At 41.2% G+C, this 24,883-nt stretch overlaps 1 protein-coding gene and 1 pseudogene across 1 annotated transcript; one reads left to right on the top strand and one right to left on the bottom strand.

Annotated features, from left to right (window-relative positions):
- The first annotated feature begins 2,328 nt into the window (after nucleotides 1–2,328).
- On the top strand, nucleotides 2,329–6,323 carry LOC131885041 (DNA (cytosine-5)-methyltransferase PliMCI-like; annotated as a pseudogene).
- A 7,850-nt stretch (nucleotides 6,324–14,173) lies between these two features.
- On the bottom strand, nucleotides 14,174–17,429 carry LOC131879848 (uncharacterized). Its single transcript, XM_059226300.1, has one exon. It carries the CDS (start codon nucleotides 17,271–17,273, stop codon nucleotides 14,748–14,750), a length of 2,526 nt encoding a protein of 841 aa, XP_059082283.1. The 5' UTR covers nucleotides 17,274–17,429; the 3' UTR covers nucleotides 14,174–14,747.
- Nucleotides 17,430–24,883: the final 7,454 nt, after the last annotated feature.

Here is a 24,883-nt window from a genome sequence, read left to right as displayed (position 1 = left end):
ACCATCAAAAAGGCGATTTTGCATTTTACAACATATCTTCTTCAAATTTTGCAGGGTTCCAATTTTTCTTTTTGTTGACAGGATTTGGAAGTGGAAAAGATTTTTTGCTTCATCCAGCAGAAAGGTGGACGGACATACCTCCATCATATTAAAAAAAATTGTTCTCCCGAAACCATCCTGGATTAATGACCTTGAGTATCATTTTAGAAGATAATGTTACAGAAAACTTACGACACATTTCCAGGGCGACATATTTTCCTTTTCATTTTAGACTTCCATTGTCCTTGAGTATCCTTGGGTTAAATTGTGAGGAACTTTTTACGCGTACCTACTTCCTTTCATTGCTTTCAAGGAGTTACCTCCTTCAGTTTAACTCTGTTCCATGTTCTTCATGTACTCGATTGTCACATCCAGCAAAAGCCGGAAAAAAATGGCAATATTTTGGACTAATAATACTCCAAGGCACATCTTCCAGCTCTCTTTTGATTATAGCTTTTGGAGTTGCATCAAAGAAATCGTCGAAAGCAAAAACCACAGGCAAGTTATTCTTCTCTGTTTATGCGAGAGACTACAGTGCTAGAATAAAATAAGTTCAGATTAGAGTTCGGATGTAAAGTGAGTAAAATTGATGTTTTGCTTGTATTTTGACTGATAATCATGGAATACGTATAACATGAATCACTGGTACTCGTATATGGAGGGGGATGCTAGGGTCTAAAGTTCACCTTTTGGTAAAGAGTGAACGGATTGCATCACAAAGGACAGTACATATCAAAGCACAGAATTAATGAACTAGCCCTCTTCTTGCCTTGAATTGCCAGAACTCATTTCTTTAATGTTGAAGCCCTTTGAGGGTTCAATTGAGCTTAAAGCTATAATACATAGTCAAAGCGACATGTAGTCCAGTCTCACCTGTTGTATTAGAGAAAAAAGTTATATCTGGACCTGAGCCTTCCCGTCCATATTCTAGAGGTTTGTGCTTAAAACGGCTCTTCAAAGACGCAATGCGTTATATGAACTAAGCCAGTTAGCTACTGAATGAAATTACTGGTTTGTTCCTAGTTTTCCCCGCAATAAAGAAAAGCTTTTTTTGATAACTTCAATTATTTTGTGGAATCAAATCCGGCATTCTAATACGGCGAGGGAAAGAAAGTTGCCTGATTGGAGATATAAAGCAAAACAGTTACATTCAGAAAAATCATAAAGCTGCCTTTTCAGTGGCATATATTTCAAAATTTGCTTAAAGATAACAATAAAGATTATGACATGCTCGCAAATGCGTAGGTACTCTGGACCCAAAGTCGCCTTTTCTGGCTGCCAAATGATCTCCCGTACAACTCCGTCCGGTCTCTGAATATAAATGACGTCGTCCACAAGTTTGAGTTATGCAATGTGGGTCTCTTAAGAAGTCATCTTAAGCCAAGGACACTTGTAAGGGTATAAAATTTCAGAAATGAACGGCTTGGAGCAAGTTGTTACATTGTTGAGGGGACAATTACAGATTGTAAACATAGAAGCAGCAATTCTTCCCAAGAAAAAGGTACACACACTCTTGCATTCTGAATGGGGCAAGTTCTCCCTAGAGACAAAGCCTATAAAGTCCTGGAACATCTAACGGTGGGAGTACTTACTTTGAACGTCCTACAAAGGTTTGCTGCCAAACCAAAAAAAAAAAAGTGAAGGATGAAATATCAAGAACAGCAAAAGAACAAAAATGGTGCAAGATACCAGAGGGCTCAAGCTAATGATAAATTCGTTTAACAAAAAAGATTGATCTTTGAAATACAAATTTGCATCAAGAGCGAGGGCTGATTAATAACCCACGAAACATGATTCAGAAGGACAAGGAGAAATAGAACAGTTTAGCTCGATAATTAACATTGTATTTTGGGACTATGTCTAGTACCGTTCAGTTGTATCCTTGTATCCACAAGTCTATCGTTCATGACCTATTATACGTAGTCTAACAACAAAAAAAAAGGTGATGACAATATTAGTGTCATTCGTTGTCATTTTTTTTATGATAATCAACTAGATCTATTCAGCACTCCCAAGACGTCTTTTGCCTCAAGATCGGCATTCAATTAGGGTTGTCCTTCGTTGTATTGGGTCATTTAACTCCATCTGAGGCAATGAAGATCTCCTTCTCGAGCTCTCTTTCCCACAAATGATCAAGACAAGCAAACCCAAAGGTTCTTGCTTTGAAATTGACCTTTGATGCGTATGTTGGTTGCGTTCTTGATCTAATATCAATTACCAACGTTGACCGAAAAAGCCTTGATTCAGTTTTGAGTCGACATTGTCTGAAAAGAGGCAGAGTCTGTCATCATGGCTTCTGAAAGTGAGTCCTATGTTGAAGTCATGAATAAGAGACCAATCCGATATTTAACCCCACCGGATTCGGTCAAGTCATCCATGGGTAATGTGGATTTCCAAGATTTCGATCTTGACACACCAGTGCAGGAACCATGATTGAAATAGTGGATTTAGACCTGGAACGGGAAATGTTGTCCCTTTCTTTGGGAAAGCGAGATCACTTGAAGAACCTGACGAGATCGAATTAGTTGAAGAGGCGCTGGATCTTGAAACCTGTTCCAAATGCCGAAAAGGTCTAATGAAGGTTAATTTTGCGCTGGGTCCTCATCCTGAGGCTATTTTAGAGGCTGAAGCTTTAAGGCATCCGCAGATCCTCCTTGAAGGGGAATGGACCGATCGTCCTTCAGCTTGGTTGAATTGTTCTAGTGTCATGGACGAGGTCAACCATTTGGTTTCCTTTTTCTTCTGCTCAGTGAACCAAGGTGTCAAATTATAGTTCAATGGAATTGCCAATACCTTTAATACTGATAGCCTGAAAGCAAAGCCCAAGCCTCGAAGGATTCATGTCAAGAGATGTGGACCAATCCAAAAACGGTGGATCAACGTGGTGAGATCATATCTATTGGCTTAACTGTACATAGACAAAGGTGATTACCGTCTCCAGTTTCCCAGTCACGAGTACGAGGTCACATTTCGTGGACTGACTCAGACAACCAGATTGACGAAACTCGTCTGCGAATTAGCTGACCAAGCATTTCAGAACGGTTCCAATATTGCCTATAAAGAATTACTTTCCCAACTAAAGAAGGTCGCTCCGATCGAAGGGCTTAGCTCCGTCTCCCACGGAGTGTTGTTGAATAATGCGACATTTATTTTAAATCAGATAGGAAGCTGTGAAAACGTCGGACCCGGTGAGAGTGAAGAAAAGCCTCAAGAGGAACGAACCTTCTTTAAACTTGCCGATTCTGCGTGCATACTCAAGTTGGTGGAATATTCAAGTCAAAGCAAGGGACGTGAGGACAAACTGAAAGAGGTGAATTCGCTAAACCGGAAAACCTGGGATCCAGGATGGAAAGGGGAAGATCCTACCAAGCCCACAGATCCCCATCAAGGTGCGTTCAGTAAAGCTACTACCCCTCTTTTAATTGAGCATACCATTGATTTTTTTTTTGTTCAAAAATCAGTCTGCCGTGAAGAAAGACGGATTAACTCAAATTGATCGTTGTGGCATGTGCCATAATTGCACGAGAACGGAGTGTGGAATTTGGGCCAAATGCGTTTCCATGACTAAATTTGCCGGCAGTGGATCGATCTAATCAGCCAGAATGTCTGCGTCGCCTTTGTTTGGGTGTGCAAAAAAGTTGCTATACATTTCTATAAGCGATAACCAAGTGGAACGCGTATCCTTTTCTCAAAACGTTCACAAAAGGAAAAAGGTGGAATTCGTCAACCATCCAATCAAAGTTGAGGGAGACAATAAGTTTTATGATTCGTATTATTCGAATTATGCGATATCACCGTGAATTTAGGCGACTTTATAAGCATTCAACCTGGCATAGAAGGGACCCCTTTGTTTGTGGGACGAGTGATCTATTTGTGCGACGCCGGGTCTGAATCAATTGGTCACGTTCAACTCCTTTGTCGAGGTCAAGACACTGACTGTCCTTGGCATGACCTCGGACCCCCGAGTACTATTCTTGATCAACTTTTGTGAAGATATTCAACTTTTTGAAGTGGTCTACAAGAAAGTGGATTGCTCACAGGATTGGCATCGATTGGATGGAACAAAAAAGGCAATGCAAAGGACAAATCTTTTTGGTTCAGATTCAAGTACACCTCACACGTGGCCAGGTTCGAATCCGTCAACTACGACAAAGATTTCGTTCATGTACATACTCGACGAACCTGATGTCATTGGACGTTGTACTAATTGCTCGAAAGTAGAACAATGTGTGGAACAACTGAAACCCTTTGTAAAGAAGCTGGATCCCGCAGAAGATGAAGAAGTTAAGTTATCACGAAGAGCTCTGGTATCGTGGGATTCACTTTCGCCTCGGAGATGCAAGTTTAGCTAAACCCGAAGCCTATAAAACGGCCGATTTGAATAATGGCTCTCGATTAACAGATGCTCCCCAATATTGTCAATACTGCGATCCTAATAAGTATCCAGAGTTCCATCGGTTTAAAGGTCACAGTGTGAAAGGCTCGCATGAGTTGACGTCTGATCTGGTCTGGATTTGTGTCATCGAATCCATTGAACCAAATGTGGTTGCTTTGGATGTGTCTTTTCTTGTGAATGGGAGGAAGATCCACCGCCCAGAAAACACCCATTCGGGGAACGGCGAGCTCACAACTACGAGCTCTACAACAATGAAATGGTGGCCATAAACCCTATGCTTATCGTGGAGAAATGTCATATCCGTCCCAGAGGTCTCCTGAGGATGAGCCTATCTCGGTGGTACAAGACTGGGGGTTATTGCCTCTACTTTGATAAACTCTACAAGAGTGCGGAAAAGCAGGTGGAAAATCTATCAGATCCAGTCTTGGCCATGTATGCTGATCTTGATAGGTAGTCCGATCAAGATGAAGCCATTCCTCAACTTGGCAGACCGTTGCAAACTTTGGATGTCCGGGCTGGTTGTGGTGGTCTGTCTGCAGGATTGAAACAGAGCGGAGTTAATAATCCTCGATGGGCTGTGGAAAATCACGAAGCGACTGCCCAAGCCTATCAGGCCAATAATCCGGAATGCGTGGTCATCAATGACGATAGCAATGAGGTACTACGAGAGGTCATGGATGGTCGCACAACCAATCAAAAGGAACAGATCTATCCTTTGAAAGGACAAATGGAACTTTTGGCGGTGGGGCCCGGCTCGGTATATCAAGGCTTCCCTTCCATGAATGATAGAACGTCAATTCAAGAACAGCCTCATCTCGGCCAACTTGAGCTATTGACGATTCCGTCTGCCAAAAAAACGTGATGAATATTGCTTTTTTTCAAGTGCAGCCTTTTACTCAAACTCTGCCTAAAAAAGGCCTTCCTTATGATGGGATATCAATGTACATTTAGCATCCTTCAAGCAGGCCACTTTGGCGTACCCCAAACTCGTCGGAGGTGCTTCTTGATGGCTGCAGCCCCAGGTGAGACACTTCCAATGAGACATATCCAGAGGCTCATCACATGTTTGCATCAACAATCTTGTAGGTAAAAGTTGACGAGAGGACCATACGGAACAATACTTGGTTCCTTCCACGACTCAGCAGCCTATCGTTCCATCACTATGAGAGATGAGATGAGGGACCTCCTACCCATCAAGAATAGGGACGACATCTTCGAAAGGTCTTACGAATCGGTCCCAATTAGCCACTTTCAAAGGCTCATGAGGCAATCAAGCGCATTGCTGCAGCAAGATCATATCTGCTGGATTTTGCTCATACTCCCTTGGAGACTGGCTCAGATTGGCGAGACTTGCCAAATACAAGTGTGATTCATTTAAAAGACGGAACCTTCGTTGAGAAGCTTCAGTACAACTGCGGCCGGGGGATTGCTCTCGTCCTAATGATCTAGCGGCTAAAGGTGTTTGTCCTTGTAACCCAGACAAACAAGCCAAGTGTGACCTTAGTACGCCACAAAGGGCGACATTAAGCCCATGGTGCTTACCCCATACAGCCAATCGCCATAACGACTGGTCGGGTCTGTTTGGACGAATTAGTTGGAAGGGATTCCTTTCGACCACGGTGAGTAATCCTGAGCCTCGATCCAAGCAAGGCCGCGTATTTCATCCTAACCAACATAGATTGGTGTCTGCTCGAGAGTGTGCCCGAAATCAAGGCTTTCCAAACGATTGCAAGTTCAAAGGAACCATTGTGGAAAAATACCACCAAATTGGAACTGCTGTTCCACCCCACCCCCCCATGCCCAAAGCCATCGGACAAGAGCTCATTCAAGCTATTGCTCAAACTCAGGCTAAAAAGTCTCTAGACATTTCAGAATTGATTTGATCACACTCTGCCTTTTCAATATACGGTTCCATTAGTGAAACTCCAAATTAGCAGAAACTTTCTTATCATAATGCATAACTCAGTATCCTCTTTGGTTTCTCTTAATTTCAAATAAGAGCCAAGGAATATTAGTACAAACTATTCGTCAAAGGAGTATCCCCAAGACTGGCAATATTGGCCAAAAGTTTATTCCAACTATTTGGTGATGCCATAACTTGGCATGACCGCCAGCCGAAATGACAGTTCCATTCTCAGAACTGACAATAATTTGAAGGCGGATTGAATTGTCCTTCAAGTCTGGCACTTTTTTTGACGAGGCTACAAAGCCGTCTTCCCACGCTCAGCAATCGCACTGTGGTTTTGACTGGCTAAAAGCAAAACTCCGATGAACACGTACATTGTGCCTATCCTGAAAATGACAAAGCTACATTAACCCTTTCGCTCTTGAAGCCGCAGGCATGAATGGTCCTGGTCTTCGGGGAATATTTTTTTTTAACTGCCAGCGATGCCTGGCCTTGTTTCTCGTAATTACCGACACCCGGGGTTCCATGGGAGCGACGACAAGGAATTCATTAGTGCCCCATCCTTGGCAGATAAGATAAAGAGTCTGGGCACCTTCTGTTCTCGAGGTAATGTAAGAAGCCCTACTGACAAGGAAAAATGAATATGGGTTGAAGGCCGTTGTTGTCACCCGTTCCCATCAATGTTCTTAAAGCCATACGGAAACCCTTCCATCGCCAGGTCACTTGCTCCATTAAGTACGCCAAAGAGCGATCATTATGATGTCAATCGACCGGAAGATCCATTTTCGCTTGAGAAGGTCCAAATCCACACATCCGCTAGTTCTGGCGTTCTGGTTTGACAACATAAGGCAAGCTGCTGCTTTCAGTTCTATGGGGTCAACCAGGGGTCAAATGAGTGCGGGACATGGCTGGGCTCAATCAGAGTCAATAGGTTAAGAAGATACAGGCTAGTAAATGGAAATGAGGTTTGTTAGAGGCCCTCGTCTTATGAATAATTCTACAATTACTCGGATGCTTCTGCGAGAACAACTCGGTTCGAGCTAATATAAGTTCCTCATCTTCATACGGGAAACATTTCTAAAGTCTCAAGTTGATCTGGTCTCTGTTTCAGAACTACTCATATCAATAAGGTAACTGTTGCTTTTAGCAAAGATGAGAAGTATCACAATCGTATAATGTCCCTGGACTTGTTTTCACTATTGAATGCTATTGGGATGAAAAAAAAATTGAGTGCTCTTGATCCCACCATCGCCTACATGAATAACCCAGCACTTAAAATTTCAGTCATTTAATTGGTCCATTCAAGTGTAGTAATTAGGCTGGCAAAAATTGAACAGTCAATACTCAGCAAAAGGAGACAAGGCCCATGTTCAATTGGAGCACAAATTTACAACCTCGTTAACTGCACTAGAAAAAGATTAAGTACTTTCGAAGATGATCGGATCTTGTAGCTTGCAACTTTTGGTAAGCTTTCTTTAACGCAAGAGCCTTAACGATAACAAGTTTTCCTTTCATTGGTCTCAGATAAGCAAGAACTTTTTTGTCCAATTGCCCATTTCTTTGAAGATCACTAGCTTTCATAATCGTTTAAAGTAAACATGAGGATTGATTGGTTCAAGCTACCCTATTTACTCATTGTACATATGTGTGTGTGGAAATTGCCCATGTTCATTCCACGATACATTCAGTGTTTCTCAATGAGTCAGTCAGTTCATTTACCGTTGATAAAAAGCAACAAGAAATATCCACAAAAAGGGCTTCCTTCAAGTTTGCCTCGTTATCTTGGCTCTCTAGAAAGAATGATTACAATAAAGGGATGCTAAAAATGGGCTTACTCTTTCAAAGGAGAAGGAAAATATCCTCTAGGCTTGATATATCCTTCTTCTACTGCTTGGTCTTGGGGAGTGTCTGAATTCTTTGGTCAAACACGTAATAAAAAAAACAGTCATCCCCCCAAAAAACCGCGGTCAAAGCTGCCTTTGGGCATTCCTGTAGCAATGGGTGTCTCAAAAAGAGAAAAGTATAATATTTGCCTGAATTTCTTTAAAAACTAATCAATGCTTTAGCACTCACTGAAGTTTTGATAACTTTAAAATAAGACGAAATTAAGATTGTGCTAGTGATAGCCAACCATTCCAATTTTGATTTCTCTACGTATTGTTTTAGCTCTTCGTAGCCGGGAGCTAATTAACAAGCTCAATTAAGATTTTAAATTTTTTTCAATTAAAAAAATGAAGTCTCGAAGATGTTCATTTTCCCTCTGAAATAATCACAATTCTTTAGCACTTCACCTCGAGCTCGGTCTGCCCTTCAGTTCATTATTTCTTTCTGAACTACTTCTAATTTTGGTTTAGGTTGCTTTCGGTCTATCGCTAATGTGTTGTAACTACACGGTCTTGGTCGAGCCTGTTTATGAGCTATTTTAGTCGAAAGAAAATCCCCTTATTGGAACCATGCTCTCAACTCAGACGAGGCAACTCAAAACCCGGCTTTTTTTCTCTTGCTCTCTTCGCCAAAGAAAGAGACCACCAGATCATCAAAGAAGTAAGAAAAGTTCGAGTACTCAGCTCAACATCCTCTCGTGTTTAAAGGTGTTGCAGGGTTTGAATTGCTGTTACTGTTGCGTTAGTCTTGTCAGTTTGGTCATTTGTAAGTGTGATAAGATTGCCGCACCTGAAGGTGCAGCTCGGTTCACAGTATTTATGAGCTCCGAACTTTTTTGTCTGGAAAGTTTGTCTCCTTACTTTCAGCCATAAATAAGACGTTCAAACCGTTCAAACCTCAAAAATCGTTAGACCTGCACGAGGATAAAAGCCTTCGGTAATGTCCTTGAGAGTCTAGCCATCGAAGTTGGAAAACTTCCACTAAGGGTGTCAAAAAACGATGGGTTTGTCCACAACCGCCATCCAATTTATTTGGCCTGTGACAAATCTGATCGGAATTCCAATTAACTGTACATTCGATTTTGTGCTCCAAGACACATTTAGCGCCTCTGGTCATCATTGTCAGTGCCAGGGACCAAGACACGAGGAGTGTGCTCAAAAGGCCAAGGACAATTCAAATTCCTCTTTTGGACCTTCCTTCCAAAGTTGACCTTCATGTACGTAATATAAGGCAAGGTGAAGATTGGCACGATGCTGTCGTTTGAATACAATTTCAGATGTTGTGCTTGAGAACTCAAGATTTGGAGCGAAAGATATCCAAAAAGAAAAGGCAAATCCTTTCCAAACATAAAAGAGGATAAATGGATCTATTTCTGTTCCACAACGCTGCTCAAACCTGGGCAACAAGAGTTTACCTAGTCAAATCCTTTGTAACTTCCAACTGCGTTTGTTAGAATGGTGCTTGGTAGCAAGCACTAAAACAGAATATTAACTTGGATCAAATTGCAATTCCATTTTACATGTACCATATACTCCCCCATATTAATTTACGGGTTGGGTTGCCTAGGAACACTTCATCGGCTTTCCAAGCTGCCATCCTTTTACCGTAGCATGGATAAGCCACGAGTTGAACAGTTCTCCTTGAAGCCATCTTAATTATTCGTTCAAGAACTTGATTGCCGCCAAGAGCACTTGATGTATTTTTTGCCATTTACTAATGTTTTCCTTTTTTTTATGTATGTGACATTCATTGTCTTCAGTGGTGTAATACTCTTCGGAGGGTAAACTTAAATTTTGGTGGATGCTATAACTTACTACTTCTCCCACGCATATTATCTCCACCCAAACCTTCGTTTCTTGATTTCTATTTCTTCTTGTGCCAATACTCTATCTTTTACATTGTGTTTTGAGTGGCTTTAAACAATAAACAACAACAATAAACAAAAACAAAACAATAGTAGGTACAAAGCATTCCAAAGCTGTGGACAAACTATTCAATGCACATTGGGGAGCTTCGTGAGAGTATTTGAAAAAAAACTCTCGAATCGCTTGTCTACCTTCACGCTATTTGAATCGGATTTTGATAACTTATGTTCCAAGCGCTTAAATTAAAGAGGTGATTAAGATTTTTTTATAATTTTCACCCTCGTATTACAAGACTATAGGAATAGCAATTTTGCAAGGAATGGTAATGGGTCAAGTCAGGGCCCAAGTCCAAAAAGGTTAGAGTCCTTCTTTTCATTTTCAGTTTTAATGTTGCTTTTAGCTTTAGACCCTAGCCAGACTCCAAACCTATTTCAGGATTCGGGTCCACACTGATCGTCCTTCACATGGACTTTTTCCGTCGCAGAATTACGTGTAAGTTTTCGACTTTTTACGGGCTAAAAACGTTTGTGGACGAATACAAGATTTCTTTTTATCAATAAAATCCAAAATTTTACATTTAAGGATAACCCGCATAGTACGCTCGGCTATAATAGCCTGCCCCAACTATCATGAAACTTAACGTAGTTCCTCATAACGACACTGCTTTAGAAATGAAGTCATTTATCAGTCTCTGGACTATTTGTCAAACTTTTTGCAAGGTTTGGAAGCTAATCGTATCGATACTCTCGAACCACATATTATCTCTCAGTATATAGTGTACTTTAGTGAACACACTCGCTTTTAACGGAGATTCATTCCTTTCTTTGGATTGACGAGAGTTGTCGGTAGGCTCATTTTTCAAGAGAAATCCCGAAAGGACTCCAAGAATTTCATATTTCTATTTCAATTTAAGGTGAAGGGGTCTGAGGGCCAAGCCTTCATCGCATTACCCATGAATAGTTCCAAAAGACAGTGTGAATTCCTTATCAGTACGTAGGTTCTGTCCGTTCTGTCCCTGTCGGTGTGTTCAGCGTCTAAATATTTTCCTCATTGGATTTGGGGATTACTCTAGATGGCTTATTTGTTGTGTCTGACTGAAGAAAAACAAGCTAATCTTCATCCAATTTCTCTCGTTTTGAAGTCAAAGCCTCGACGAGGAGTCTCAGCATTCAAACTAGTACATCCAAGTCTCGGTAACCATCCTGATGAAACGCTGGGTTCTTGCCTAATTATGTTCTTGACTTGAAGTACCAATTTAGTATTTAATGGATTTTGTTTCATCTTATCGATGGCATATCAGCTCAGTGAAGCTCAACTTCTTCTCTTGGCTTGAAATGGAAAAATATGTAGCAGTACTAATCATAGTACTACAACCATAGCGCATTGGTCAAGTCTCCGTTTTCCCATCCACTATAGTATAATAGTTGAGTCTAAGATGTATTAGAGTATTTAAATTACACCTCGATTCGCCTCTTTAATACCTTAAATAGGCGAACTAGGGGTCATTCCCAAGGGTCAGGTAAGAATCAATGCTGCTTGTGATAAAGGAGCAGGAATATCACATCAATTGGGACACCCATCATCAGAGAGCTGCCCTCTGACTTAGTAACAAACAAACAAATGAGTATAGCTTACGCACACAACTAATTTACATCTCAAACCTCATATCCGGACAAAGGCAAATCCATGTCAAAATTAATTTGTAGTTTTTAGACCAAACATTGCCATGAAATGCCGCCTTGGATATGGATGGAAACTTGATTTCCAAGAAGTGTCATTTTCTTGGTACCATTCGGGCTCCAATGCAGTACCAAGTCCGGGGCATCGAAATGCAAGAGCCTCAAAAGCATATCTGCTTCTTTGATTGGAAAAGCGCAACTCCATTTGTCCTTGTTCATTATTAATGCATTCCCTCATCAATGCAGCATTCGGGATCAAAAGCCTGGCTCGATTCCAATACTCGTGGAAATGACGAAATGACTTGCTTCGAGTGCCTCAAAGTTGTTCAGTAAAGATAAACAGATGACACATCCTGTGCCTCCAGGGACACTGATGAAATCTTTTAAATATTGAATATTGAATCAGGATTCATTTTTCAAAAACTAAATTTGTATCACAGATTAAAAAATATTTTTTGGAGTTTCAGCGAGGAAAAAAACACTTCAAATTGTATCCCAGATTGAAAAATTGTAGGTAGGAGTTTTAGTGAACAATAACTGTTTATAAAACAATTGTATAAAATCGAAGGGAATATTCATGACTGAATATATCTAAATATAATGGCCATTGATTAAGTTCTTGAAAAAGGAAGGATCATCTCTGTGTTTGGAGTGGAATGAACAAAACATCATAATAGCAATGAACACTTTTTACTTTGGTCATCGTGTCCAAGACAAACGTTATTCACATTCACTTCCAACCCGTCACTTTTCACTACATTTCTCTTAAGTACTTGATTCCAAAAGTTCGAGATTTTTATGTAGATGTACGAAGTGGATAATGGTAGTTCGTTTTAATGTGATCCCTTGGGAACACATCGCAAGGGTCCCTAATTGCATCCTTAACATTCAGCAAGGTCACCCGAGCCTTGAGGGTATGGTAAGGTATGTCTATTGATTAGTAGTTTGATTCAAGCTTTGGATCTGTTGAGTTACCGTCGTTACTTTGTAAAATATTATGTAAAGGCTAACCATAAAACTATGCAATGGTCCTTTGTTGCTAAAATTCAAACTTAGTGGGTGTACCGGATGCAACAAAGAGGTCAAAAAATGAACATTTTAAAATTTGATTGAACCGTTCACTTTCTCGTGTCTACGTACATGCTATGAATACATTCGAGCTCTCTTATACAAATTGACAAAAGTTGCAGCCTTTTTCACACTTCGTTATTCTAGAGGTTTCAGTAACAATCAAAGAAGTGGGAAGGAAAGAAAAAAATATGTAAAGGACCTTTTTAGGATATGTTAAGTAAGAATATTTCCACTACCTAATTTGATTGCGGTCTTCAGAATTTGAAAAATATCCCAATTGTTTTTTTGGACACAAAATTTCATGAAGGTTTCACCAATGACGAAGTTTTCGATTCTCCTTAAAGCATTGTGATTTGATGCAAGGAAAATCAAACATAATGTAACTTCAAAGAGATTCACCATTTACCTCACATCTCGGAATCTATGTGCAGCTTTTTGCTATCTTATCAGCCCTAAAATTACATAAATATTACATGTGTAGCAATGTTGGTGCAGAAAAAAAAGAAACCCTGTTGTCCCAGAAATATGGCCTATTCATTCATAACATTCTCCCCTTCAACTAAAACATTGAAGTCGTTTCATATGTTCCATGGAGCAACGGCTTTAGATTGAGGGAGCCCAAAACGAGTGGGAGTGCGACGTGGACCCTGGTACCACTTCTCAAGCTTCAAATTACTACAAATGTATCCTAATCTCATTCTCTGATGGAACAGATGATCTGGGGACTTAGGAGAACATTTTGTTTTTCTTGATACGAATATGAGTTGTTGTCAAGGTCGGACGAAGTAAAGATGAAGAAGCTGAGGGCGGCATGAGCGCCATTTTTATTGATGGGATATTGATGTACTGTACTTTCTCATGCTATGGAATGGACACGATATCCCAAATGGATGGTGCAAAGACCAATGCGTTCTTCTCGGCCTCACTTGATTCATTCTGGGTGTGAGAAGATTGAACATCTAGAGTACCAAATTAAAGGCCCAAGATTATTCGGTTCCCCGTTTCGGAACGTGGAACAAAGAAAAACAACAGTGCGCCATCTTGAGCCAGACCACGGGCCAGACGTGTGAGAAAACTCATCGACGAGAAACCTTGGCAAGGCCAGAGAGCACACTATGTCCCGTGGATGTAGGTTTTGAGATAACGACTTCACTCCAACAAACATGGGAAATATCTCTGTTCTTCCACACAAGTGCAACTGCTGAAACCGATTAACACCCCTTTTTGAAGCAAGTTTCTTTGGCAGGGGAAACTATCAGCAAGATGCTTGGAACAGTAAAAAAGGGCTGTCGTAATCTAAGCTCTTGTGTAGGATACTCCTCAGTTCCCGTATACATTACAATACATTGTAGATTCATCCTGTATTCCAACAGTACTCCAGGGCTATTTTCCATTAATTATCCAATATTTGTTCCACCTTTCTGACTTTGACCAAGTGTTGATGTAAGTTATAGTCGAAAAGACTTGTGGCATTCTCTCTCACACAAGCCTGAGACCATAAATCGGTGTCTTTGATGAGGACACCGGCCTCTTTCTTTTTTGCGGCCTCTCTTGGCCAACGGATCGCATTCATGCCACTTTGTACTTTTTGTGCTAAAATCACAGTTTTGGAACGAAAATGTCTCTCTGCCTACGGTTTTTTTATTGAAAAGGAACGGAATTCATCGTATGTAGTAGTTGAGCGGCTTCTATCTCGTACTTTGAAGGTATATAGATTTTGTTTATCTAGTATACATAAATATATATATAGATGTATCCCTTATTGCTTCTCCAAGCCGTTTATCGCGATGGAACATATCTTGAGCTCGTCAGGCTTCGCCATCGGTTTACGATCAGTTTTGACATTATGGGCTCACTTGAAAGTGTTTTTTTCTTCACGAATTTGGGAACTGTCAATCTCACTTGGATCAAATTTGTGATGACTGGTTGGTGGGCGGGGTGAGAGTTAAAGCAATCCCACCATCAAGTGCATTGACAGACCGACTGACACCTGGATAATCTTGACTTGTGTTTCGGCTGTGCTTGCGGCTGAGGCGTCGTTTGAGGCGTTTCTTCAGGTTTCCACGACGGCATGAGTCGATGGTTTGTTTCTTCAATGAAAAGTACAAGATCTCCGCCACGGACACGAGGCTAAAGCCCATACAAAGCCCAAGGATACCCCCTACGTTGGCCACAAAACTGGTGCGCGTCATTTTCTCGTCTCGAACGATTCGGGTGGCAAACGAGTCCTTGACGTAAACATTGAGCCACAACAAATTCCTCTTGGCATATTCAAAGAGGTCCAGACCAAGATGTTGGTCCGAGTTGATGGTGCGTCGAAGATCCTCGCAGGAGTCATTCAAGGAGAGAGCTTCAAGGTTCTCACAGAGAGTGGGAAACTCTCCCACGAGCACGTTTTTCTTGATTTTGAGCTCGTCCGGGTATTGGCCGTACTCACTGATGGCCAGGGGATCTAACCACCCGGTACAGATTTTGATCAACTTCCTAACCATAGGGCAGATCTCTTTTTGCTTGCTGAACAAGGCCTTGTTGGGATAGGATGCAAATGCGATTCGTGAGTCGTACACTTGGTCATTGCAAGGGGCTCGACAAGTCCGGGCCGTTCCCACCGAGCGATATTGGACCACATCATCGAAGATCTTGTAGGCACAATGCAGCTGCGTCCCTTTGCACGTGGGTAGTTTCCCAAGGGCTCCCAGAACGTAGAATGGCGGACTGCATCCGCACTCTTCCTTGGTGGCATGCAGGGCCTTATCATAGAGGCAATTTTTCATGCTCATACGATAGCCTTTCCTCAGCGGGAGGCCCACGAGATTAACTTCATCGTGCGTATAGCAATCCCGCTCATCAGGCTGGAATCGTTCGATGGCACCCGAGGTGGTTGTGATCTCCGTGATGCTAAGGCCGACGTCCACTTCGAATCCCGGTGCGAGGACAAAAGATTCCTTACGCATGAGTGGAATATCACGATAATGCTGAATGAGCACCAATACACCCTCAGACCCGGAGGAGTGCACCGAAAAGTATTCGTACGTCTCAACGTCAATCAAAACTTGGACTCCCTGCTTCCCCGGTTTGATGCCTTTCTTGTAGCCGTCGAAAATGAATTGCCAGGGATTCGATCGGTTGGTCCAGAAAGCGCCGTCATTGATGTCAAACTCGTGGTTGTTCTCCCATGGGAGCATTCCGGGAAAGATCTGACAGCAAACACTTTCATCCGTGGTTTGTCCATAGTGCATGGTGTGTTGACCGTCGGCAAAATTGACCTCGGAATTCTTCCAACTGTAGGTGAGGAACATATTGTGGCACTTGGGATGTCCTTCCATCTTAAAGCGAGCAGATCCATTGGTCATCCGCTCGATATCGTCAAACATGCGTAGCTCCTCTTCCGTGAACTGCGTTTCCGTCCCCGTGTTGATCATGCGGTCAAACACGTCAATCAAGGTATCATTGTTCTGAATATGATATTTCTCCAGCACTGAGCGCTGAATGAAGTTCATATTGCACACAGTAATGGCTGGAAAGTAGATGTTAGCGAAGGAAGTGGAGAGTGAGTCCATATTGGTGGAGACAGTGTGGGAGAAGAAATCGCCCACAGCCCGCCAGACCAAAAGACTGGCCGTAACCAGTGATGCCACCAGGAGGATGAGCCAGGCCGTTTTTTCGCAAGTCGTAGAGTTCTGTGACGACACGTACTTCCAGCCGTGAAGCGATGTTTCCTGCGAGTACGAGATAAACGACTTGGCCACGGTCTGTTTGAACGCACTTTCTTTCACAAACTCGACATCATAATCCTCGGAGTCCACACATGAAAGCCTCACACTTGGACTCCGATCAAGACCGACTTGGGGAGATCCACCACTCCCGTTGTTGTACAGTATCACATTGGAGAAACTATTATTGGTCTTTTTGGAAGTGGGTGATATCGAGCCTGACGGACTCCGAGCGATTCCGGACTTGGAAGTAGGAGCCTGGCCACTTTGGGGCAACCTTTCCCCTCCTTGATGCGAATGCGACCGTCTTCGTTTGGCCTTGGAGGAAATCCGCCCGTTTACCAATAAAGTGGCTTGATGATCCCTGGGAGAATGGTTCGACTGGTTCGACTGGTTTTGACCCGTGTCATAGTTACTGCTACAACAACACGTGGGCTCCTCATGGCGATTAGGTCCTCTGGGTGGAGGAGGCGGACTCGGAATGGGTGAGGCATCCAATGGACCTTCGGTGTACTGTTCGGAGCGAAAGCGGCTTCGGAATGGCGTCTCTGCCCGTAGAGTCACTTGATTGGGAGCCATCTTGAACTTATGGTTCTGATCCACTATGTACTCCATGCTTTCACGATGAAGTAAAGGTGGGACTTGGGACTCTGATTGGTCGGAACACTTGGCATGGTGTCTTGACGAAGTGTGGGACAAGGAATGATGGCTTGCTTCCATAATCGAAGCTTGTTCACCTGGTCTTCCTAAAAACACAGGCTAGGCTTTCACCAATCTTCCAGCTTTGATAAGTTCTCGTGAACTCTATTTGGCCGTCTTGGTTGCTCCTCTCTCGAGGGTACGCGCTCTGACCCTGAAACAACCAATGAGGAATTTCGGCAACGCTCTTTGGCCGCTCAAATTGCCGTTAGCATCATCGAGAGCGGGCGAACGAAAAAGGGTCTCTGCTTTTCCTTGCCCCTCTCCACCTCAATGAGAGGCTCAGCTTTGCTCTTTGTTGAATGTTGATCTACTCATATGTGTTTGTGTAAGATGTAAGAAACCGACAATTTTGTTCTGTCGAATATCACCTGGCAAGGAAAGCTCTTCAAAGATGAACAACGTTATGCTTAAAAGTATATCAGATAGAAGTTTCTCCAGACGTATTGGGGTTTCCATGTAATTCGAGATCTGGCCTCCAGTCAATCTTATCGGTAAGAAGTGTCGAATCCAAACCTAAGCAGAAGTTCACAAGGCCCTTCTTCACCGCATCAATTTGCAACCAACAGAAAAAAAGGTTGCCAGCTTGTATTTGGGAGCCCAATTCGAAATGTGAGAACTGAGAACCTTGGGCAGGGTTTTTAAGTAATCCCCGACTGGTTCTTTTCGCTCCAAAATAGTTGCGCAGATGAAGAACCAAGCCAGATCCTGAAACTTGAAAGGACGATCATGTTCCAAATTTACGCCACCTTTTGCTCAGGGCTTCACATGAAGACTTGATGGCTCTTGGTATGGTCTAAGATGATTTCATAACATCAATGGTTTCTTTTAATGTATTCTGGACACAAGAAGGCTTTTGGAAGACAGATTTGGTAAGCGAAATGAAATGCTCAGTGAACTATTTATTTCATAGCTTTTATTCTGCCTATGGTCAGTTTTCGGTTATTTTTGTCCCATATTGATATGTCGTCCCGGCTGTAGCTTAAAACATGAAAGCAATTGATCTTTTTCTCGAAGAAAATGCATTTTCCTAAGCATAGTCACGAACACACACTCTGCTTTAACCCACCCAAAAAAAGACTAGGGTACATTTTGAGATAAGTGGATAACATTCCAGAGATGGTTGGCTTTCTTAATGATTCTATTTGATTATCTCACGATAGAAACCCTCATTTTCAACCCCTGAAGCAATGCACTTAATCTCTTTAAAAGGTTTTAATATCATTCGTTTCGAAAGCTTTTTCGATGAGCTACTAAAGTTAAGTCAATTGTTTGATCGGCCTTTTACGTCATGTCAAACTCGACGTGAACAATTAACCGATCGAATTTTTGGCGTGGCTCAATATCTTACTCGTTCTTCAAGCCTGGAATCTTGTTCCCAAACCCTATTCTGAATACTACATGATATATCGTCTATTTCAGTTGAGCCATAAATTGGTATTGAATCTATTGATAGGTTTTGGAGGTGGGCTTTCTTCTCGAGGAGTTTATTAAGCGCTCATTATTTCAGGAGGCTTTCTAAGCTTCTTTCTTCAATAACTTGGCCGATTAGACTTTCCCTGAAAGTTTTGAGTAAATTGAGAAGGCTGAAACTGATTCTCATCAACAAAAGGAAGCCTCGATCGGATTTCTAACTTGTACCGTTGGACGCTAATGAACAACAGGATTTTTGGTTCTCTATTGGAAGATTCTGTAATTTGATGGTAAGCTTAAGGTGATCTTTCAGAGTATTGCTATATCCTTGTATTTACTGAAAACAACAACCTTATGTCGTCAACAGTCTAGTTAGATAAGGTACGAAAGCTACGTATGCAGTTGTACCCAATAGAAGGATCAACCACTCCCATGATGATTTCAAGACAGAAATGACGTTGCTCTCCACTTGATGTTTTTAGGGTGTTTTCAATTTCTTAAAATATAAAAAATATGTGGTGATTAATCCGCATTGTGATTGCTGGAAATGTCAAAAAGTGGACGATATCATTTGTAACATGAGAATGAAATACAAAGAAGACCCATGAAATACTTGAATACGATTGTGAAATCAAGAAGCTAAAATAACGATTGGAAAACGTTCAAAACCCAAAGAAAGGACGAGGGAAATGAGGCAATTCTTGGCAATTTTAGAGTGAAAAGTGGCCCAAAGTGAACCATTCATTTGTCGGCTGACTCAGTTCCCGACAATAATAGAGTTAAGCAAAGGTCTGTCATCCTCCAAATCCGAAAAATATGTCAAATTAAGTCCTTTGACCCTTGACCGGAGCGGATTACTTTCAGAAAAGTTCGTTTTCCAACATTGTTACACTGACTGACCTTGGCCAAACCCGATTTCGCATTTGAAATAGGCTCATGCATTATTGGCTTTTGAGGCATGCAATTTTTGGTGCACAGGGCATACGTGGAATGGGTAGAGCTCGGAAGGTGAGTGTTAGTAAAGAGCGGAGAGATGAGAGCTCGGCAGATTTGAACGATTATTGGGAGTGCTAAATTTTGGATTGGTATCTACGAGTATATACGAGGCATCCGATCCTTGGCCTGGCCTTGAAGATTGTAGACTTAAGAAGGTTGGGGATCAAGATTTGGATGGTCAAGGTGAAACTGGCGTAGTACAATACCTTAAGATTTCAATTGGAATAATGTCGATGTACTCCTGGAGGAGGAGGTGGGAAACGGACGACCCTTATGGGAAACCACGACGTTTTCTTGAAGTCCGTTCCCTAGCTGATAGTCATGAGGAGTCTTTCATAAGAGTCTCCAAAAAAGGGAATGTCTCGATTCGGGAGCCAAAGGAGCGCGAAGCTTTTTCAAACAACCCGAAGTACCCTAAGTATATATAATCAGGTGGATTTTTTTTGCACAATTTGTTTTTGTTTTAGGGTATGTTTGTAAAGCTGAAGGGTACTTATTGGATTGAAAAATAACGCTTTAGAAGATTTAAGTTCATGAAAGTACTTTGCTTGTAAAAAAGAAGTGTGATGTGGAGTTTGGTAGCAAGAAATTCAGCCATTTCTCATTCAAAGAAGCATTATAGCTCTACAAAAAGGTCAGGACTTCACTAGTATTACTTTAGGGCCAAATTGTCTGGACTCGTCCAAAGCTAGTGATTTAAAGTCTTCAATCTCAATATGGTGAAATATTCCGTTAATTGAAAAACCAATTGTTAAAAGATCGTGCTTTATTTCCATACGTACTTCAAAAACAATTATAGGAACATAAGATACAATTTGCTTTCATTTCTTAACTAAACTGTAACTGTATCTTCTGTACTTTATTTGAGCCTCTGGCACAAAAGATGGCAACATTTTTGGTAGAATATGGCACTGAAGAGTGGCCCTTTCATGTAATAAATCTGAGCCTATCGGTTGCCATTGACGACAAGTTAAATCCAATAAAGTTTTGTTTGATAAAGAGTTCGATTCTGTTTATTGCCATCCATTGCCAATGCCTTTATACTTACAAGTTAAGAGGACCAGCCTCAGTGTGACTTCATCGTCATAAATGTCTCGTGAATTGCCCCGTTCAAAACAAACCCGGTTTACAGAACATATAGTTCCTTTCTTTAACAATCAACAAACTCTGGATGTCTTTTCTTTTGGCAGTTCTTGGTTCGCAAGTCTTTCGAAACAATGGGAATTTTAAGAATTCTTCGAAAGCGATGCCAAAACTCTTCCATTCCTTTCCTGCTTCTTATAACAAGCGATTTCGAAACTAGACCATGAATGGACTCAGAGGAAATGTACATTTGGCAACGGGGTTTCTAGCTCACTTCAATAGGTTACCCAGTAAGCATTGCTGTTTCTGGGAAATGACGAAACCAGAGACAAATGCGAACGTACCAAACAATGAATGGAATGTATAGGATGTCTTGGTTGAGGGGGGACCAACTTGTTGTTCCTCTGAAGATGAGTCGAATTGGCCAAGGCAATAAAATGACATGAGCGGATTTATGGTTCCTGCTTTCGCTCCTTGGGGACATTAGACGAACCCTCCAGCTTTGGGTTTGCTACTTCCAACAAAACCAACCAGGATGATACACATGACACAAGTATTTGGAGGGCGAATAATATAGTATCAAACCTGTACTGGTGGTTTTGCAAAGAAGTTATTTGCCAACAAGTCCAAAGCCAAAGTTATGGAGAGGATCTTTAAGGATGATTTTTTTTTGATTTCCTTTACTCATTGCTTATCGTAGTAGAGTAGCTATTTGGGTGTCGTGACTGGAACCATTGTGATTGAACCAGTCAGTAACTGGCGAAATATATACAATATTTCCGATGTCGTAAACGTATTTTTAAGCAGAAAAGACACTTGGCTTTGTTTGGAACGAACCATGAAGAATCGATCGTTAAGTAGTTTACTCCAAAGGTGCACCACTTCTAAATTTTGAAGAAAAAAAATAATTTTTTTTCGTTTTGTCAACCACCTTCCATTGGACGGAAAATGTCGCAAATATGAGGTATCATAACAAGATGGTAGTAAATTTTGAGGAAATCGTCACTGTGAAGGTTCTCATTCAATTTCGATTTTCTTTCTCTATGAAAAAAAGTTTCCTTAAAAAATTGGTTAATTAAAATAGCCTCACAATCAAAAATGAATTCAATTTTTTAATGGTTTAGTAAACTGAACAAGTTTGAGAGAATAAAAACTGAAAAATGATTAAAAAGAACTTGGCATTAATGCATTCCATGTCCATGCAGCAGTGAGTTTTAAAAGGATCGTCGGAGATGAAAATGCACGACAAGATGGTCCCAGATTAACCAAAGAACATAGGGAAGAAACGAATTTCTTAGAGAGGGTTCTTGCACTCCAGACCTCGGGATATCCCGTTGGAAAGTGTTAGCAATTCGTTGAGCTCTTTCATTAACCAAAAAGCCGTCTCACTCAATGTTACGAAAATCGAGGAGCTTGCAAGCTGCCGCTTTGCGAAATAAACCATCCATTAAGCGATGAGATATTTCTGAGAAAGTGGGTTTGCAATTTTGACAGAATCTCAGTTCACCGAGAGCGGGATTGGATTGACGTAATGGAGAAATTGGACCAACGTCTCAACCGGGCGATCGTGCTCCGTATTCAAGATCCCAAGATTCATGACAAACGCCTTTCCAAACAATCACTTTCCATGTGGCTGGTTTTCAGCGTTCCCAAACTTGATCGGAGACTCGCTGCCACAAAATGACAAATGGGTTCCGCTATGTTTTCACAACGTGCTCATTTTACGAAAGTTTGCGAGTAGTAAGGGGTTTTCTCCCATTGACCTTACAATGAGAACTGTTACTAGCTCCGTTGAAGGCCATTCCAGAATGCACTTGGGAGAATCTAATATCAAGTATGACATGGAGTCGGATCCGAGTGGAATGATCTTTTGTGGCTGCACACTTTGTTGTACCAGATGATCCTGAGGGCTTCAAAATTGGATTGTAAGTATGCCTCAAGTTTCCGTATCTTTAGACATTGTAACCCAGTTCCATATCACTTTAAACAAATCTGACATATGCAGCCAAGATTTGCTGCATCTATTTCAAGATATTTAAGGACATTAGAACCCAAGATCTTTAATTCATAAGTACCAGAACCGGTGACAGTTGAGAACCAGGGTGTTATACATTGACTGGGACTGAAATAAATCAACTAGAAATTCACATTTCGACGCTTCCGTTGTATCGTCAAACTCCGCAATTGAACAACTCAACACGCCCAATAAGCAGCAACATTCATGACCCGGTTGATTCATCATACACGCGATTGCAAAACTGTTTTTAGACTACAAGGTTTTTGAGCATATTTACTGGTTTCATGTTTGTGAAATACCTATTCCTATGTGGTTTTGTAATAGTAAATAATGAGAAATGGGAAAAACACAGTTCATCACGTACAACGCAGGAAAGGTTTATAGTTGTAGCTCCAGACCAAATAAATGGGCGGGGTTGCAATGATCAAACTGTCAATGGTTTCCAGTCAAAACGGACTTTGGGGTTGAGGTCAGATGAGCCCTGATGATTCTGCAGTTTGGGATCTGGGATAACTCAGACTTTTGGAGTTATTCTAGTGGATGAGTACAGTTCGCATCGTCTAAACCATTTATATTATGCAAAACTAGTATTTGATCTGATCAAAGGATCTGCCTAAATGAATAACGAGCCAAAAGTGACATTTGGGCCTGTCAACTCCAGAATCTTCAGCCACATCTCGGTCAGCTACATAAGCTTTTAATAATATAAATTTGGAAAGAAGCGCTAATCAATTAACTTGGAAAAAACAGATTTCCTTTACTTGCAAAAAATTGAATTTCCAATACACTTATTACATGAACATGTTACGAAAAGAGACTAAGACTGCTCTATGCAGGCGGATTTGAGAGAAAACTCGTTCATAGTCCATACTCCTAGAAATCCGTTGTTGAATAAACTAAAGCTTTTTTGGTTGCTGCTTGACCCATTTTTAATGTTAAGCTCATAACACACGTGACAAACCAGAGCTATTTCTAATGGGAATTAGATATGTCTACTTTGTTTTGATCCCTCTACATCTTAGCCAATTCATATTCAAATTCTTCATGCACACAAATCAATCAGTTAACCATTAATTTCTTCTTTACTAAGCGAGTGAAAGAATAAATGTATGTACAAAGGCTTTCCCCCGAATTTTTAAAAGTTCAGTCTCAAATGTAGTGAATTATTCATGGGTTAAATTAGAGCCACAATAATAGATACTACTATAGTGGCTCTAGGTTAAATAGAAATTGGCGCACCAAAAGGAACAAATTGGCACACGCTTACCAACACACGAAAAATAAAAAACCCAGAGTTGTTACTTGACCATGACATTTTAAGGCACTTCCTTCGTTGAAATAAGACAATAAATGAACACTACTTTCGGCTTATTTAATGTTAAAAGCTCTACAGCTTAGCAACTCTCCCGACTTGTCTCCATCCGAAAACCTATGAATATACCTCCACAAGGAGTTACTTACTATGAAGCTCGAAATCAATCTCAATGCTTTGAATAAAAACGTTAAAAACGGTGGAGACAGATTTCGGCTGAAACTCGAAAGAAAGTGCAATCAATCGCAACAGAAATTGTATTGAGTTTGGCGTGGCTACCTAAGTAGTCATTAGCCTAACTCATGTGACCTATCTTGACAGTTTTAGAGCAAATACGAGAGCAGGAACTCAATTTCGGGACATACTGTAGTTGCTAAATCCAAAGAAAAAAATGAGCTGCTCTATCAAGTCAGCTTGTTCGCCAAATGGAACGTCATTCCGACAAAGACAAATGAGATAGATATCATTCGTCAGATTTGCCAGTGTCGAAACCGCAGGGAAATCAAATGGAGCTTGATCCTTTTCCCTGGGAGTCATATTTTCGGCTTGGATTATGGGAAATCGATTCAAACAGAATTCGCGAAAATTTCAGTCCCGTGTCTTTTGGGAATGGACAAGAAGGATTGTTGATTGATACTAATCCATTTGAAATGATCTTGTAGCTATTCCCATCATAACTCTACACCTCAACACAATTATACCCAAACAATTGGACTTCTTTGAGATGCGCGTTCAATTTTTATTCGAAATTCAATCATACAGATCCATATCCCTATATACGGCCTTGCCATGGTTGATGAGCCTGACTTT

Source organism: Tigriopus californicus, chromosome 1, assembly GCF_007210705.1.
Source record: "Tigriopus californicus strain San Diego chromosome 1, Tcal_SD_v2.1, whole genome shotgun sequence".
Lineage (NCBI taxonomy): Eukaryota > Metazoa > Arthropoda > Copepoda > Harpacticoida > Harpacticidae > Tigriopus > Tigriopus californicus.
This window is presented reverse-complemented; position numbering and strand designations above follow the sequence as displayed.